Below are 17,791 nucleotides of genomic sequence, written 5' to 3' on the forward strand. Positions count from 1 at the left end.
TAAAAAGTTTGGTTAATTTATAGATTCAGAAGTTTATACTTTTAAAATTCTTTCATGGCGATGTCGTAAACAGAAATAGTTGACATAGCCTAAGTTTAAACCGTTTTCTAAATTTTTTCAGAAAAACTTGATAATTTTGTATTTTTTTTTGTTACGGTGAAGTGAATTATATAAACGTAATCAAGTTTGTTTATCATTCTTAAAAGGAATATATTCGCAAATCCATTAAAAAATAACACAAAATGTTATGACATTGATTAGAGGTCGTTTAACTCTTTGCTAACAATATACCTTCAAATAGTTCATTCTGTTAATTCATATTTTGTATGGATTACTTCTCAAAAAGTGTAAAAAAAGATTTTTTTTTAAAATCGTGTACTTTATATAATTATTGTAATTTGACATGTTTAATTTTAGGTATACACAGACTGGGCAAATCATTATTTGGAAAAAGCACGCTCTAAAAGACTTATACAAGATCTTCAAGGGGACATGACTGATGGAGTACTTCTTGCTGATCTAATAGAGGCAGTCAGTAAGTACAGATTTAACATACGTTTTTTTTTTTTTATATTATTTACATACAGTCTGTTAAAATTTTCAAGTAATATTGTACTTTTCATTGTATTTTTAATTTCAATCAAATAGTCGAGTAATTTATCGCGACACGAATATTAAAGATATCTGATAGGAATATTTTCAAAACCATTGATATGTACATATGAGTTGTTGGAGAATATAACCAACTAAATTACTAGAAATATTTGTGCATGTAATATATCTTTCTGATATATTCAGTAAAATATGATATTAGAATAAATATCTAAATACTTATTACTGGTAGCAAAAACAAGCGTTAACATAAAGAAATGAATAATTTAAAAGTTTGTACCGAGCGATTACAAATGAAATAGACGCATTCCATAGTTGATAAAAAAATTATATTTGAAATCTGAAGATTATTACTTACATAGTTTAACAGATATCTCTGAAAATTTGTATTTATAAATAAAAAATAAATTACAGAAATCAGCGCATTTTTAAAAAGTATAAGAGATGACTGTTCCCGGAACCACCTAGTTGCTATTTTCATCTCACATTCTGACCGCGTACGGTACCTTGGGCTTCAGCTTGATCGTTTGACGTGGAAGTACCACGTGAGAGAAAAAAGGGAACAGTTGAACATAAGGTAATGTTAAGCAGGAATTTACACTTTTTGCTGTCCAACAATCTTTTAATATACAAGGTGATTCTAAAACCGATTTGGACGTATGATATAGAACTATGGGAGTCTCGAGCAAGAGTAACATCGAGACTAAACAACGTTTCTAAAATATATAAGCGAAATCCATTCCAGAGCTACCATGGTTCGCACGGAACGAAGAAATTCAAGACTACCTTATGTTTGCGAAGAGTTCAAACGGTTCGATAATCATGGAACTTTCTAGCAATTAATCTCTTAGACAACATCAAGGATGTCCGGCGACTGAAACACCTACATGTACTGAATTTGGGGGAATCGGGGAAGCTGAGTAAGATGGTTAAATATCACATACGTGATGAGCATCTCGTATAACTTGATTAGAAGTCTAGTCCTTTTACTTCCATGAGCTTATGTTACTATTTGTTTGTCTCTCTTTCTATTGTTTAATTATATTGTTTTTCATTAGGCCTTTATGAACTCTTGTACCTATGTGGTCTTATTCAGTGCAAGTATGTTAATGTATATGAAGTTTGTATTTTTAAAAATAAATATTTTTAAGTATGTGTGCATTTTTTTATCTTTATGTTTTACTGAAGGTGATCGTTGGAAACCCCTCATCTTCTGCTTTTTTTAATACGATTTACTTGTGTTTCCTTCCTCAAAATCGATTGTAAATAAACTAATTCTGAGCCAAAAAAGAGATTGTAAAAAGAAAGATTTGAAAGATTTAAAACTTACTTCAGTTTGTTCAGAATAAAATAAAAATATACATTTCACAAAAACAATATTCTATGGATAAATTTGTGAATAGTTTTAATTAAAACCACACTTCAGTTCTTTTAATATCGGAATAATAATTTATTTTTTAATTATTCTATATATGTAGCACCTCCACATGTATCTATTCTTTTATATAATGTATTTATATTTTTAATTATTAATATTGGTTTCTATTTTTAATTTAAAATTAAATTATATTTTTTGAGACGCTGCACTGAGTAAGATTTTCCATGATTTCCCTTGATCCATCAAGGCAAGTAATGGGGCAGTTTCTATTTCATTCGCGGATTATCATACCTACCCTAATGTGGTCTGTAACATGTGTTATAATGTACCAGTCAGAATAAAAAATTTGTTTTATTTATTCAAACGAATCGAATTAACACTCTTCCTTTATTTAGAAATTTGTTAATAAAACAATTCTAATAAATCAGTTTTATTTATTATATCAAAAGGATTTATAAAAATTTTGTTAATTTCAATCAAAGTAAATTCTTCTTACCATAATCAAAAAAATTAATTGACGATTGTAAAAAAAGTTATGAAACCGTATTAATTGTGGTTAGGGATAAAGTTTAAAATTTGGGTTTAACTAGAGCGTATGAATGACTTTATTAAATTCTCTATATTTTTAATATTTAAAAATACTTTCTTTTAATGCATTTAACTATTACACAAAAATTTTAAAAATTACTCTAAGAAATGTTAACATTACTTAAACCATATTTTCTTTTTTACAACGATTTAAAAATTTAATGTTGTTTAAATAAAAAAAAAATAACTCTATAATGTTATATCATGTATAACATGTGACTTCATTTTGTTTTTTTAAAAAAAGGAAAAAATTATGTTCTTTAAAAAAAAAGAAAACAATTCATAAGGAAAAAAACAGCTCAAAGGCAAGTTATGCAGTTTGTGATTCGTTTCAAACATGCAAACTGCATACACAATTTTCTGCAGGCAACTTAGCATACCGCCTACTACGTAATACTTGCACGCCATATTGCGCGATTGCCATACCGACCGAGCAGATCCCTAAAGTTGCGTAGTAATTCGAACAAAAACAACAGTCAAATAACTTTTTGATTACAGTAGTCATAATATAACACTTATGTCTACGAAATTGTAAAATTATATTATACGTGCATTGTTATTATTAACTCGTTCGTTTACGTATCTACGGTAATTTGTTTTACATTTTGTAAATCACGTTATTTGTTATAGACAAATAAATTTAGATATATGTAAATGTACGTTTATTTGTCTGTATTGTAATTTATTTATTTATTTGTTAAGCTAGTAAAGGTTAGTAATCAATTGAAAGTAATTTCATCATAATTTCAAATAAGTTTTTAGAATATTTTATACTGTGTAGAGAACTTACATTATTTTCCTTACTTGAGTATTTTAAAACAAGATACAGGAATTTAATTTTTCTTATTAAGGTTATAGTATACAAGATTATACATTTGTAGCATGACTTGACCTCATTATATGCTTCTTAATGTTATTTTGTTTCTAATCTATTGTTGAATTGTTAGATTATTTATTTAAATTGAAATTATTATTAAAATATGTAGATATACATTTTTTGATGATTTATAGCTATAAAATAGCGAAATAATTTATTTCGTTTTTATTAACCGTTTACGTATTTCATTGAGTATAATATTTATGCTCTTTATTTATTAATGATTAGCTTATTCTTAGCCTTATTAGCTTATATAGATTAGCTTATAGATTATTAGCTTATTATTATTAGCTTATATAGATTAGCTTATTCTTCATAAGCCCATCCATATCATTTTTACGAAAATTGTCACTAACTTTCCACCACAACAAACATAAATCTCCTTTGCATTCCTTCTTGCTGAAATTAACCTTTAAAAAGCTCGCATTTCTTGAAGACGCCATTCTTGTTGATCCTCAGATTCAGCGGTGTCGGTTTTCACCTGTTTCGTCTGCTCGCAAAAACTTTGTTTTCTTAGCTTTCGGTTGAATTTGACCGATTTTCTTATCATTTTAGGCATCGTCAATCCATTACGCGAAACTTTTTGCAATTCTTAAAGAAAATATTGTCCAAAATTTCACTAAACACTATGATTCATTTGCTCCGGTTCCCATAGCCGGATCCGTTTAACAAGTGCTACCTCAAGCGAGGAGACCTCAAAAGAGTCTCCCCGCCGGTACTCCGGTCGGCCACTACAGCACCCTACTCTGTAGGGTAGCACCCTACAGGCTACCCATCCAATACGAACTCGCCCGGCCTTTAACAACTCACCCGCCAAAATGGGTGGAACCGCCACCGTCACCATTTGCGTTGCCCCAAATGACGACCGCAGGGAGAGGACCTCCATGGTCACCGCGACTCTCCGGCAATCTTATACAAATTCCGCACCATTCTTCTTCAGTTGTGAGAGGATCGACGACCTTCATCAGCAGGATGCCGAACAACCCTACCAGCAGTCACCGTGGTTCTTTCAACATTCTCAATTATCTGCTGCCGGAGCTTAGTAGCAGTACCCCCCGAATCAAGTTCCTCCCTTGGCCATTGCGAGCGAAGAGAATCCCTGAATCTCCCGGCAACACAGTGCTCTTCCGTTCGGAGGAGGTCTGCATATGACCGTCTCTCTGCCTTAAGATCATTAATATCCTGCACAACGTCGGTAGATGTCCTTAGGTCACCTCTGAAGAATCAACTGAGTCGTCACTATCATCAACTCCACTTCCGAGTGCTGCCGCACATCGAACGGTCCGGGTAACCACTATGCTCGCACACCGGCGCCATCATCCACTGTCTGGGCAGCCGTGGTCCTCAGCGCCACCGATGTTTGCTTTGCCCTGTCCCCATTCCAGGTTGCCAACATCCCGTATCCCACGTATCTGCCGTGCAAGATCATCCGTAACGGCCCCTCACTCGCACCCATGCTGTCCCAAGCATCCAGAACAGAGAATTTCTCTCCCGGTGTGGTTACATCCTCAGAGCCATTAGCCCAAAAGAACACCTGAAAGCGTCTAAAATCAATAAACTGTAACGAATTAATTTATAGCCCAAATGGAGTAAAAAAAAACACAAGACAACTAGGTTAACGTAATTTAATTCATAAAAATAAAGTTTCATAAATAATGCGGAATAGTAAACAAACCGATGCGTAGCAACAGTATAAACACTCCATAGTTACGGTATGTCGATCTTAATTTAAGCTTTTTTAAGTTCAAACTGAAGTAACTGACATCTCTTTTTATGTTAAGGAACTTTCGAGATCTTCTCTATTGCAGGAATACTGCAGGATGTTCTACGTACATTTCGAAAATTTCATATTGGTGTAGAAGTTCCTGTTAAAAATTGTTCTCTAATGTTGCTGAATGTTCTAGAATGCTCAAAAATGTCATATTGTTCAAAAATATTCCTAAATGTTCCAGAATTTTTTTAAAAAACTTCTAGAATATTTCATAGTTATATTTAATGTTCTGGAATATGTAGATTGTTGTAAAATTTTCAAAAAAATTATATAATGTAAAATGTTCAAGATTGTTCCAAAATATAATAAGTTGAAAAGTATTCGAGGTTAATTTAGAAGACTCCAAAATCTTCTAGAAATTTTTAGGATGTTCTACAGATTTCTAAAGTGTAATAGTGTTCGAAAATATTCTAGGATATTCTCAAATGTTCCAGAATTTAAACTTTCAGAAGGGATGTCTAACACTCACAGTGTTTTTGCTCATTTAATAAGTAATCCTAAGTTTGATTGAAATCTGCCCGGCGGTTTAGGGCAGATACAAACATACCTACCCATATACATCCACATACAATGACTTTTATTTATCTTAAGATAAATTTAATTATTAATCATGAAATATCTCCTTTAAATTTTTTTTAACTTAAGTCGTAGGTGGTAAAAGTTAAAATTGAGATTAATCTCAAAAATTAATCTCTGTACGTTTAATTTTTGGGAAGAACATAGATACATAATATTTTTAACTTTATGAATAAATCTCTTTTTTAAACCCTTTGTACACTAATGTATTTGAAATTATGAAGTAGCTTCTATCTAATTGTGTGGGTTAATCCTTTAAATTAGAAAATTTTATTGACATAATGTAACACTTTTATGCAACTAAATGAATTAATGTACTGATTTTTTTCTCACTCAAATAGTATTCGAATCGTTGTGTATAGTCTAATAAACGGACATATTTATACGTCTCTTAAGTATCCATCAATTAGGGCTTTAACTCATCCTAATATGAATTACAAGCCTCTTAGAAAAAAATTCATTGTATTTTCAAGCCGTACTTAAGGAAATAAGGAACATTTTTCATTTAATTACTTCAATTAATATGTAAATCTATTTTTACGTATTAGTATGTCATCAGTATTTTTGTACATCAGTACGTCCAAATTGCAGGTGATTTTTATTCTGCAGATGACATCTTAACGTCTTATGTTATCTTATAACATAAGAAAGATTGTTATAAATAGTTTTTATTAATAAATTTATCTCCATCATTCTTTATAAGAAACAATGCACCCAGTAATGAATTTAAAGAGAATACCAAATCTTTTTTATAGAAAAATCAAGGCTAGTGGCCTTTACAAAATTTTCCGTCAGCAAGTTTAATTTATCTGAAGTATTCAACTGGGGACGGATTTTTTTTTAATTTTCCACTATTTTTAAGTGTTCAAAACCAGTATTTTGAATTACTTCAAATAACTGAAAAATCGTATGTTGTCAAACATTTTTTTTGTACTGCTTGAGTGTTTGGGGGTTTTATTCAGTATCTATATCCTTTTTATTATATCACACTGCTTTGGTTTTACTTTTCCACAACTGACACCCTTTTTTGTTGTTCACTCACATAAATTAATTCGATTTCCATCAAGGCTCACTTTTTTAAATTTTAACACTACTTTTTCACTTTAATTGGATAATCGTTATATATATATATTTTTAATTCCTTATTATGCTATTTTACATGTGCTTTGCATCCTGAAAATATATTTGGGTTTCACCAATAAATTAGTATTTGGTATTTCGAAAAACATTGTCTTTGTACTGGAAGGCAAAGAAGTCAACAAACTGAATCACGAAGGTTAGTTTTTCTTATAAATAAAAAAATTTACTTTTTTCTTTTACTTTCCTGACACCATTACTTTAGAGGTATGCTGCAAGAAGGAAAGTATGATATCAAAAAAATAACCATAAAAAAGAAAAGAAATATTAAAAAATTCCGATCTCCGCGGGGGAGTTGTAACATCTCAGCCTTTCATCCGGAGGTCCTGAGTTCGAATTCCGGTCTTTTTCATACGCTACAAAATTCAATTTGTATATCCACGCACAAGCTTCAAACTTATGCAGCGATATCAGCAAGAAAAAAAAAGAATAAATAATAAATAAAATAATAAATAAATAAAAAAATCTGATGTAGATACCACATGAGACTTTCTTGTACGCCTGTTACATTACATATACACATTTTTTGCTGCACTTCATTTAATTTGAAAGCGCGATGCGACCCTCCAATTATTTAATAAAGTGGACAATTACACAATTGCTGAAACTAGATAACGTGTATTCAAATTGAGATCAGAAGAATTATATCAAATCAAAGAGCGATTAAATGATTGGCATCAAAAAACAAATAAACGAAGTGATTGTCAAATCCGACTTCGAGGAGTAATGAACTAAAAGATAAAAATGTTTTACAATTTATTAAAGATCGGGCATGTATGCATCAGTGTATCTGTTCTTGTGAGGGTTTATTTTTCAGTCACTCTGTAGTTAACTTTAATGAAGATAAAATTAAACAGAAATTCCTGAATAATTGAAATTAATCTAGAAAATCAAAAATTAATACGATCCTAAATTATAATTTTCAATTAATATTAAATAATCAAACATTTCACCAGATCTATTACGTTTACATATATTTAATAATGCCTTTAAATTACATATACACTATTTTAAAAGTACATAAAATTTTATTTCCCTAATAACTTCTGATTTTTTTTTATTGTTATTAATGAATTATTAGTTATTGTAAAACATTATTACAATCACAGGTGATAGTTATTAATAAATCAATATATTTAAATTAAAATAAAGTTAAAAAAAAGGAGATAAAGTCGGATTTGAACCGATGTGCCTTCCCTTGTAAGATCCAAGTATTTTATTAATAAAAATTTTATTTGGCTGTAACTCTGAAACCAATGAAAATAAGGACTAATTATGATATATTGTTGAAAACCTCTCAATGAAGGCTTATTACTGCGGTTAATAAAATATTTGGATTTTTTGGGCTTTTTTGGACACTTTTGGTTCAGTCGATTACAGTCAAAAGGGGAGGTGCACATCTAGATGTTACAACAGTCTTAAATCCAAAATTTCAAACTGCTACAGCTATTGTTTTTGAGTTATGCGAGATTCATAAATACGTACGTATAGACATCAGTCCGAAATTAGTCAAAATGGATTCAGGTTGGTCCGTTGAAATCTGAAAACCGAAATTTTTTGCGATCACAATACTTCCTTTATTTCATATAAGGAAGTAAAAATAACCATAATTAAATTAAAAAATTATATAACCAAAACAATTAATTAAACCATAATCATCCAGTTTTAATGTAGTACCAGACAAAATCATAGAACCATAAGAGTTCAATGTAAGAGCCCAATGAGGTATGGTTTTTTTTTTCATTTCTCTACGCGTTTCATTACCCAGGGACTTCAACAAAAAAAATGGGGCTAATGTTCATACGTACGTTTATTAGCATGTTTGGAACTTAGTAGCAATTGACAGAATAGCAAATGTCACAAAATTTTAATGAAATTTTGTACAGGGACTCGTATAGATGGGGCATTTTATTGGTAAAACTTTGGGTTCAATATCTCTAGGAAGTAGGGTAGATAGTTTACTGGGGTCAATTTTATCAAAATTATTCAAACATAACCCCACTTTATTTTAAGCTCAGTACATGCGTGCTTGCTTCTTATCATTACCAAAATTCTCCCTTCAAAAAATCGAAAAAAATATCGTTTTATTTATTGCATACTTGTAGACCAAATTTTTTTTTAATGTTTTCCTAGACATAGTAGTAGTGCAAGTAACCCAAAAAGAAGAATAATTTGAGGGCAATACACGGAGTGGGAGAGCCGAACAAAGTTCAAAAATATCAATTTTTTTAATTTTATTATTATTTTTTTAATATATAAGATTAAATGAGGAATAAGATCAATGCCAGGAATGTATTACAGTTTTGTTGTCAGCTTTTTTTATTTTATCAGTCGAATACAAACAAACCTTTTTTTTTTTAAGTTAAACCATTTTTGTACTAATTGTTCTTATAAAGCTTTAATTTTTTTTTACCAATTTTTAATTAATCGTTCGAATTATATGTATGTTATCAGCTCTGAGGTAACTAAAACTTTTTTGGCTTCAAAACATCATTCCTAAACTGTTTATTCTTTTACTTTGGCGGCTTCTTATTTGTTCCTGTAAACAGTTCCATAGGGGTTTCCTTGCTATAAGAAACATTGGATTGTGACGGTAGAAATGCTGTATTGAAGTTTAGATAAAGCAACTGAAAAGAAAGGTTTAACTTTATTATTTTTACAGTATTTCTTTTAGTAGAGACAAACCTTTACACGTAAAAAGGTTTTCATAGCTTAAAAAAATATAAAAGAAAACCAAAAAACAAAAGACAATAATTTAATCTGTAGAGATCATATTTTTTTGAATATTTAAAAAAAAAACGAAAACACCTCAGTATTGATTATGTTTTAGCAATGTAATATTTAAGGACTTTTTTTGTGTATTCTCATTTTTTTGGTTGCAACAAGCTGTATACCATAAATTCTTCGTCCTAGATTTTTATAAATAATTGTAATTTAATTTTATGGTTATTAAGTTTTATAAAATTGTAATATTTTTCAATTCAATTGCATAGACAGGTAATAAAAGCTAGATATTCATTCATCTTATTAACATGTAAATTATTGATGATGACATATTGCTATTAAAACCGGCTTGATTTGTTTTTTTTTTCCAATAAAAAATAAATAAAAATCTCTTCACATTATTTGAATGTAACTATAGAAATGGTTTGCTTAAATATCATCTTTTATTTATATAGTAATAGCGCTTTTATAATGCAATTTCTAATCTAGGTCGGTTATAAACTTTAAACATTAAATATTTTTTTTATCTTATATTTATGTTTCCTTAAGCATTTTATAAAGTCGATTTTAACTCTATATGATTTATCAATATTATATAGTTCTTTTGAGCTGATCTTTATTAATTAATTCGGAATTTTTTTTTCAGCTCATGAAAAATCATGACAAATACCTTTTTTTCAATAAAATTTTTATTTTTGGGTTAGATTACTGTGACCAGACAAATATTTCTTCAGGTTTCTTTTCTTTTTTCCTAATATTCCTTTATTCTTTCCGCGTATTTATTCTTTCTCTTTTCCAACAATTTCATTGTGGTATGATTCTTTTCCTTAAAAAATTTTTTTTTTTTTTGCTTGATATTGCCACATAAGCATGAAGCTTGTGCGTTGTATATGGAAATGTTGGTTATGAAAAATGCCATGCCTGACCGGGATGCGAACCCAGGTCTTCCGGAGGAAAGGCCGAGACACTACCACGGAAGCCGGCATGAAATGAAAATTTTATAGGATGCTGAAAATTAAGTAAGCTGATAAAGTTTGAAATAAAGAAATATGAGGTTTAAAAAAGAAAAAATAGGAGAGATCCATTTGTGACAGAATCTTAGAAGACGAACCGTGTTGTTATATATAAGTATATATTGTATATATAAGTATATATTAAAACATGTAGTTTTAATTTATTAGATGTGGATAATAAAATCCGTAGAAAAAATTTGGCAGTAAATCATGAGGTTAAAATATTAGCAGAAAATAATCTCTTAAGTGTCCGTAAAATATTAAAAATTATAAAAACTTTTATGTATTTTCAAATAAAAAATGTCTCAAAATACACTTTTCATCGGAAATGATGGAATAGAACCTTACCTCCTCCTGGTCTGAAATTTTAATGAAAATTAGGCGTGACTGTAGGTAAATATTGTTCTTATGTAATTTGCATGGAATTACTGTGTACTAAGTGAACTCATGTTCGAATTATTGTGAAAGATAGCCATATGTTATTATTAACAGCAACGGGAGGTCGAGAAAATGGTTTTAGTAAGGGTTGGTCTCGAACCACTCAACGAGTTAGGTACGTTGAAGCCATCTTCATGGATGGGATCCGTAACACACAAAGAGGATTTGGTCTCTCATATTTTTGGATATTATAGTAATCGATAATTCATTGTACAATTGAGAAGGGGGAATATTAAACCCCTGAAATTTATTATCTGTTCACTGAACGAAAGGAGGGTTACTGTATTTTATCCATTTCCATAACCCCATTTCAATTCCACCATTTAAAATTGGGTTCAATTTATTTTTTTGTTAATTGAAAATGAACAATACATAGTTTTTTAATTTTAATTATTTTTCTTCGATATTTTATTCTCAAAACAATCAAATCATAAGGGTTAATTAAATAATTTTGATTAATTAAATAAAAATGGAAATTAATACATTACCGAACAATTATAAGTTACTTATTTTTTTGTTTTTGTTAATTTGGTTTAATACTATAGTCTGTATTTTTTACTAAATTACTCTTTTATTTATTTCTAATTATTCAGATTTGAAATGCAAGATTTGGATTTATTCAGAATTTGAATTCAGATTTATTTAGAATTATTCAGATTTTTTTTTATTTGCAAATTCGAAATGCATTTAATTTGTCTGGTTGTTTCCTCCGAATTAAATCTGATATCTTTATTTTTTTTTAGTTTTATATTCCATATAAGTTTTCTGCTGCACTTTATTCGTTAATCTCCTAGGTAATTAATCGGTAATGACTTTAGCTAAGGTTACAATAACTGACGCGTCATCGGCCCTTCAAACCTTTAAAAAACCTGCAAATTCATTTAATTACAACGATTATAAGCTCCAGATATATAATTTCATTTCAAGCATGGCGTCAAAAACAAAAAGTCAATTAAAATATGTTTGTAAATGTAATCTTTAAGTTAAAATAGGAGAAAATATCCAACTTTAAACTAAATTTCAATTAAGTAAGTATTCACATAAATGTCTTGCATGAAGAAAATTTATATAAATGGAACGAATAAGTTTTTCTTATTAAAACAACAGACGTTGTGTTGTTTTGGATAGACGGTAGCATATCACTTTTTTCCTTAGAAAACATTTTCTTTTGCCAAATTATAAATTAATAAAATAAATTTATTACTCACTGCTTTTTTTCTTTTGTTCCTTATTAGAAATTTTTCCTTTCGTATTTCTGAATGGTATCAATTAAAAACATAATTCAACTTTTAAATTCTAGAGATTTCCAATTCGTACTTACCTTCCTTTAATTCTACTTCGCTAATTCGATTTCATTTTATACTTTACCATTTAAGTCTCAGTAAAAATTTTATTATTATTATTTATTTTTATTGATTTGTTATATTATTAAAAAAAGGTCTGTTCTGAAGAAGCAATATCTCTACGTATTAAATGATAAAAATTTGTAATTTTATTAAATTTTTAATATTCCGTGGCTAGGATACAATTTTTAATTGAATTATTTAATAAATACGGTCTCTACATTCATCTAACCTTCAAATGGTTCAACGTTTTCAGTTGAACTTCTTAAGAATCTTGCGCAGTTTTTATGAACAAAATATTACTAAATAATAATAATAATAATAATAACAATAATAAAATTTCTACAAAATCGATTTGAAGTTAATTTTCTATGCATTACCTTACTTATTTACCGATCAAAACATACAAAATTAATCGATTTATTATACAGATTTATTTTATGTAATAACTAACAATAATCTATTTCACAAACATCGTCGGATTTACGTATCGCATAATTTAAACACATGTAGTTGTGAAATATACCAATTAGTAAAGTCTTCAACAAAAATAAAATTATTTGTTGAAAGTACTTACTGATAAACTGAAGAAGAAAAAATTAACAACATTTTATTCATTCTAATTAGCTACTGTTAACCAATAAATCATTTAAAAATAATATTCAGAATGTCAGCTATTTTTCTTTTTTATTCTCTGGTAAATGCACTGGTGATTTACATTAAAAATTGAGTTTGTGGATAGGAAGTAAATACGTAATGCAAGAGAAATTCTTTGTAAGTAGGACCGATGTGCCTTTCCGTTTATTGTAAAGTAGCGGTCGTTCAATAGCACATTTTGAAAAAAATAATTAAAATTATCCAATTCCTGCTATTACTGAAGGTCCTATACGCGATTTAAATTTTCTATATTTCTAGAAAATGATGGTGAAAGTAAATAAAGGCAACTACGTTTTTTGAAATTTACTACGTTGCGTGAAGAGACATTTATTTCCAACACAAATATTGTTATATTTATTTTTTTTCGGTTGCCAGATATAATTATAAATAATACCAGATAAAAATATAGTCATTTCCTTTGGTTATCTGCGTTATGCGGAATTGTGTTGTAGATTTAAACTATCATGCGGATGACGCTATATTAAAAATGTAGCTAACATTGATAAAATGGTTTTTAGTTCTTAATGTATGTATGTATTAACATGAATTTAGATTGCTGGAAAACTTTCGTCATCAGTAATGAAGTAAATATTTCATTATTGAACAAAGATAGGGGCCTATGTTTGAACTGTAATTTTTTTTAAACTCTGCTGAACGTTTTTAGTTTTTAAGAACATACCGTATCCTTTCACATGAAACCTTTGTAAATGGGCGAAGATATCTCTTTGATTGGTTTAAGCTGTCTTTATCTCTACTGAGATAAATTTTATCCATCAACCTATAAAAAAAGCCGTTCACTAAGTAGTTAACTATCTGAGTTTAAATTTAAATAGTTTAAACTAAACTTACACTTTCTATTGAAATTGTCTAGAACATTCGTTCTCAAAGGGGGGGGGGGATAACACCCCTTTGTGGGCGCTGGAGGTCTTTAGGGACGGTAGATGGCCCACAGAAAATTTGGGGGCGTTTTCAGGCGGTCTAGGAAGGCGATGGCTGATTAAAAAAAAAAAACGGCATGAATTATGTGTTTTTCTAATATTTAAAACTAAAATGTAAGTTTCAACTCAGAAATAGGACATATCACGTTTAAATACGAGCACTTCTTAGGAACAGCAATTGCAATTATTATTTTTAACAGATGGTTAGTTTAAACATTGTGGTCGGTAGAAAACTTTTGATTCTCAATATGGTCTGTGGGCGAAACTTTTTCGCCCACCACGAAACAGTTATTTTTCTTTTTAGTCTAATTTTGTATTCTACTCTAAAATCCAGAATAAAATTGTTTAAGTATTATTTATTTTTTTATTTATATTCCTTATTATTATTATTATTTTTTTGTTTTTCTTTAGAAATTGTACGTACGTTTTCCTAGAGTCCACTATTGATGACAATTTTTTAATAATTGAAATAAATGACCATCTATATTTTGATTTAAGTGAACTGTTTTTTAAAGGTTTTTTTGAGTGTAAATTAATTTTTTGATCAGTTTCAAAGTAATACAGCCGTTTAAATTGCAGCCGATTTCTCTGTCTGGTTTTCTACACTTATAATAAGTCAAATGCTGCTTTATTCCAGTTTCAATCTTTTTCTACTTTTTCCATGGTATCCTAAATTTGAATTGTCTTCTTTACAGATCAATTTAAATCTCTTCTTTTTAGATGAGTTTAATTTTATCTTTACCTTTCTGTGGATAGAAGTTAATTTACGACACGTATCCACGATAGCTCTAAAATTGTGATATTTACATTTAAAAAAAAAAATATTTCGTTATTTTTTGCGGGGAAAAAAATTTTTGCACTCCTTCCCTTTTATTCAAGTTTCCAGTACTCCAGTTTCAGTCTTTTTATACTTTTCCGTACGTATTCTAAATTGTAATTATTGTCTTTACAAATTAATTTATAAATTTCTTCTCTTTAGAGATTTAATTTTACCTTTATTTTTTTCGAGGACAAGGGCTAATTTGCTTCACGTATTTACGATAACGCCAAAATTGTGATATTTAAATACATGCCGACCTCCATGGCTTAATAGGTAGCGTCTTGGCATTTCTTGCGGAGGTCCCGGGTTCGAACCCCCGTCAGACGTGGCATATTTTCTTACGCTACCAATTTTCCACCGGGCTAATGACCATAGCTGTTGATGCCCGCTCTTTCATAAATATATATATATATATATATATATATATATATATATAGAGAGAGAGAGAGAGAGAGAGAGAGATCCTAGTTTATTGGGGGGGATACCTTTACACTCCATTCCTTTAGTGTTTTACTCAGATTTTTTGCATATTATACTTATAAAAATTTGTTTTGTGTCTGGATAATACTTTTGTACTTTTTTCGGAAGCATTAATTTTGTTTTTACTTCACGTACAGATTGGTCTTTTTGCTTATCGTTTTGGGTTTATAAACCCTATATAAATATTCAAAAGTTAATATTATTTTTTATCGTTATTTAATTTGTTTGATTTTTGGATAATTTTATTATTTATGACTAGTACCCCATTTAAAATAACATTTTTTACTTTTGATTGTAATTCTTGACTTTTCTTAATTAACGTGTATAACTAAATTTGGCAACTATTGATATTGATTTCTGTAGTATTGTTACTTTTTTTATTGCTAATCGTCAAATTAAGGAAAGCTCAGATGTAAAATGTAAGGTTGGGTTTCTGGCTTCTTCTATGTCGCCCTATCGACAGTATATTATCCTCTTCATTGTATTAATAGCAGATCTAATAATGCTTCGGACACAGCAGCTAGAACATAAAAATAATAGGGAAATCTTATTACTTATCATACATAATCTTATATATAAATAAGTGTTTGTTTGTCCCGTATGCGTTCCTATACCATTCATCCGATTGCGATTAAACTTTCGTGAGTTGTTGTGCGCACGCCCGCGAAGGTTTCTGAATTAGTTTGGGCCCGCTATGTGGTGCTGGGGTCGAGATATTTAGAAAAATTGTATTTATGGTCCGATTTGGTTCATATTCAGTATATGTATTAGTTACGTGCAAAGAAAATTATTTGCGAAAAATGGGAGAAGGAAAATAGGAAGAAAGGGAAGAAGAGAAAAAGGGTTTATTGATTGTGTTTGAGTCAGAAAAAGGGAAGATGGGAATGGTTAAATTTTGTGAAGTTCTGTAATATTCAGTTTTTTAATGTTTTATCAAACTTTCATTTGTGTATATATATATACTTAAATCTAGTAATGGTGAAGCATTGCTGGGACAGCTAGTTCTCTAGTTCTTTATAAAATTTTATCTAAATCTACGTGGCGGTGTGGTAGGATCTCGGTCTTTCTTCCGGAGATCCCGGGTTCGAATTCCAGTCAGCCACGGCATTTTTCATACGCTACAAAATTCTATTTCTATATTCCATACACAAACTTAAAAAAATTGCCTATTTCTTAAAAACTAAAGCAAAAATAAAAAAAATCAATTTTATTTCGTAAAGTCATACTGTTAAATTTCTTTATTTTTTAACCGAAAGAACTTTTGTATTTTGTTAATCTTTAAAATCGTTCAGAAATGTGATCTTTTTTAGACGATAACACATTACTTGATAATTAACTGCGCATGTTTAATTCCGTAAAACCAATAATGATCATGACAAATTAAAACAAATTAATAGTTTGAAATAAATATGCGTGTTAAATCAATTATTTATACGTTTTAATCGATTAAATCTTTGATTGTTATCTTGGAACATGTTTAATATTTGATTTTGATGTGTTTTTAAATTTTGTAGACATCATTTATTTCTTAGTGTAATCTATCCATTTTTTTATTGTAGGTTTTAAGATTATTGGGTAATATTTACTTCTACCATACATACGTCAGGCATCGGAGAAGTGTCATAAATATTTCAACTGAAACCGTTGATGTAGCCGTTTCATAAAATTCTATGATTTACGTTGAATTAATTACTTGCGTATATTACAAATGTATTCTGTAAAGAAAAATGTGATGTACTGCTAACTAATCAAAATACCTGATTGTTTCACTACATGTTAATTTCATTCGTATAACTTTCTTGTATACGAGAAAACCGTGTAGATATATATTAAACTTTATCTTAATTACTCTAAGTAGGGAAGACGTTAGCATTTAAGTTTAATATTGGAAATTTCTCTCATAATCTAAAGATTATAAATAAGCGTATTAAATTCCAATTTGTGATGGTCTAATCAAGATTCCTGTAAAGACCATCTTTTTTAAGGGTAATTTAATTATTAAAATCTTCTTTTTTTTGAAGATTATTTCATAAATATTGGTACAGCTGTTCTGGAGTTATAAGGACACAAACTCAGGGGATTTCCGGCGTAATCGGATAATCATTTTTTATTCCGCTAAACAATTTTTTTTTCTATTGCCTTAAAATAATATACGAGAGATTATCTCTAAAGTAAAGAAATTCATTGTAAAAAAATTTATTCTGAAAACATAAATTTTTTTTTATTTCTCTTAACTGTTAAATATTTTTATAAATATATTCTCTTAAATATTTTAAAAAAAATATTTTTTATTTCTCTTAAACTACATACCTTGTACTACTTCTCATATAATCGCCATATGAATTAAGACATTTATCGTAGCAATACAAAAGCTTCAATGTACCCTCGTTGTATTTTTTTTCTACCAGTTCATTTAGCCACCGATTAATAGCATTTTTA

The 17,791-nt window shown here is 29.1% G+C and overlaps 1 protein-coding gene across 1 annotated transcript in view; it reads left to right on the top strand.

Moving 5' to 3' along the window:
- sick (sickie) overlaps positions 1–17,791 on the top strand; it is a 944,125-nt gene that overhangs the window by 232,926 nt on the left and 693,408 nt on the right. Inside the window, exon 4 of the mRNA XM_075371421.1 lies at positions 418–535. Coding sequence (XP_075227536.1) covers positions 418–535 — 118 coding nt within the window. The remainder of the gene's footprint in view (positions 1–417; positions 536–17,791) is intronic.

This window comes from Lycorma delicatula, chromosome 7, assembly GCF_047948215.1.
Source record: "Lycorma delicatula isolate Av1 chromosome 7, ASM4794821v1, whole genome shotgun sequence".
Taxonomy (NCBI): domain Eukaryota; kingdom Metazoa; phylum Arthropoda; class Insecta; order Hemiptera; family Fulgoridae; genus Lycorma; species Lycorma delicatula.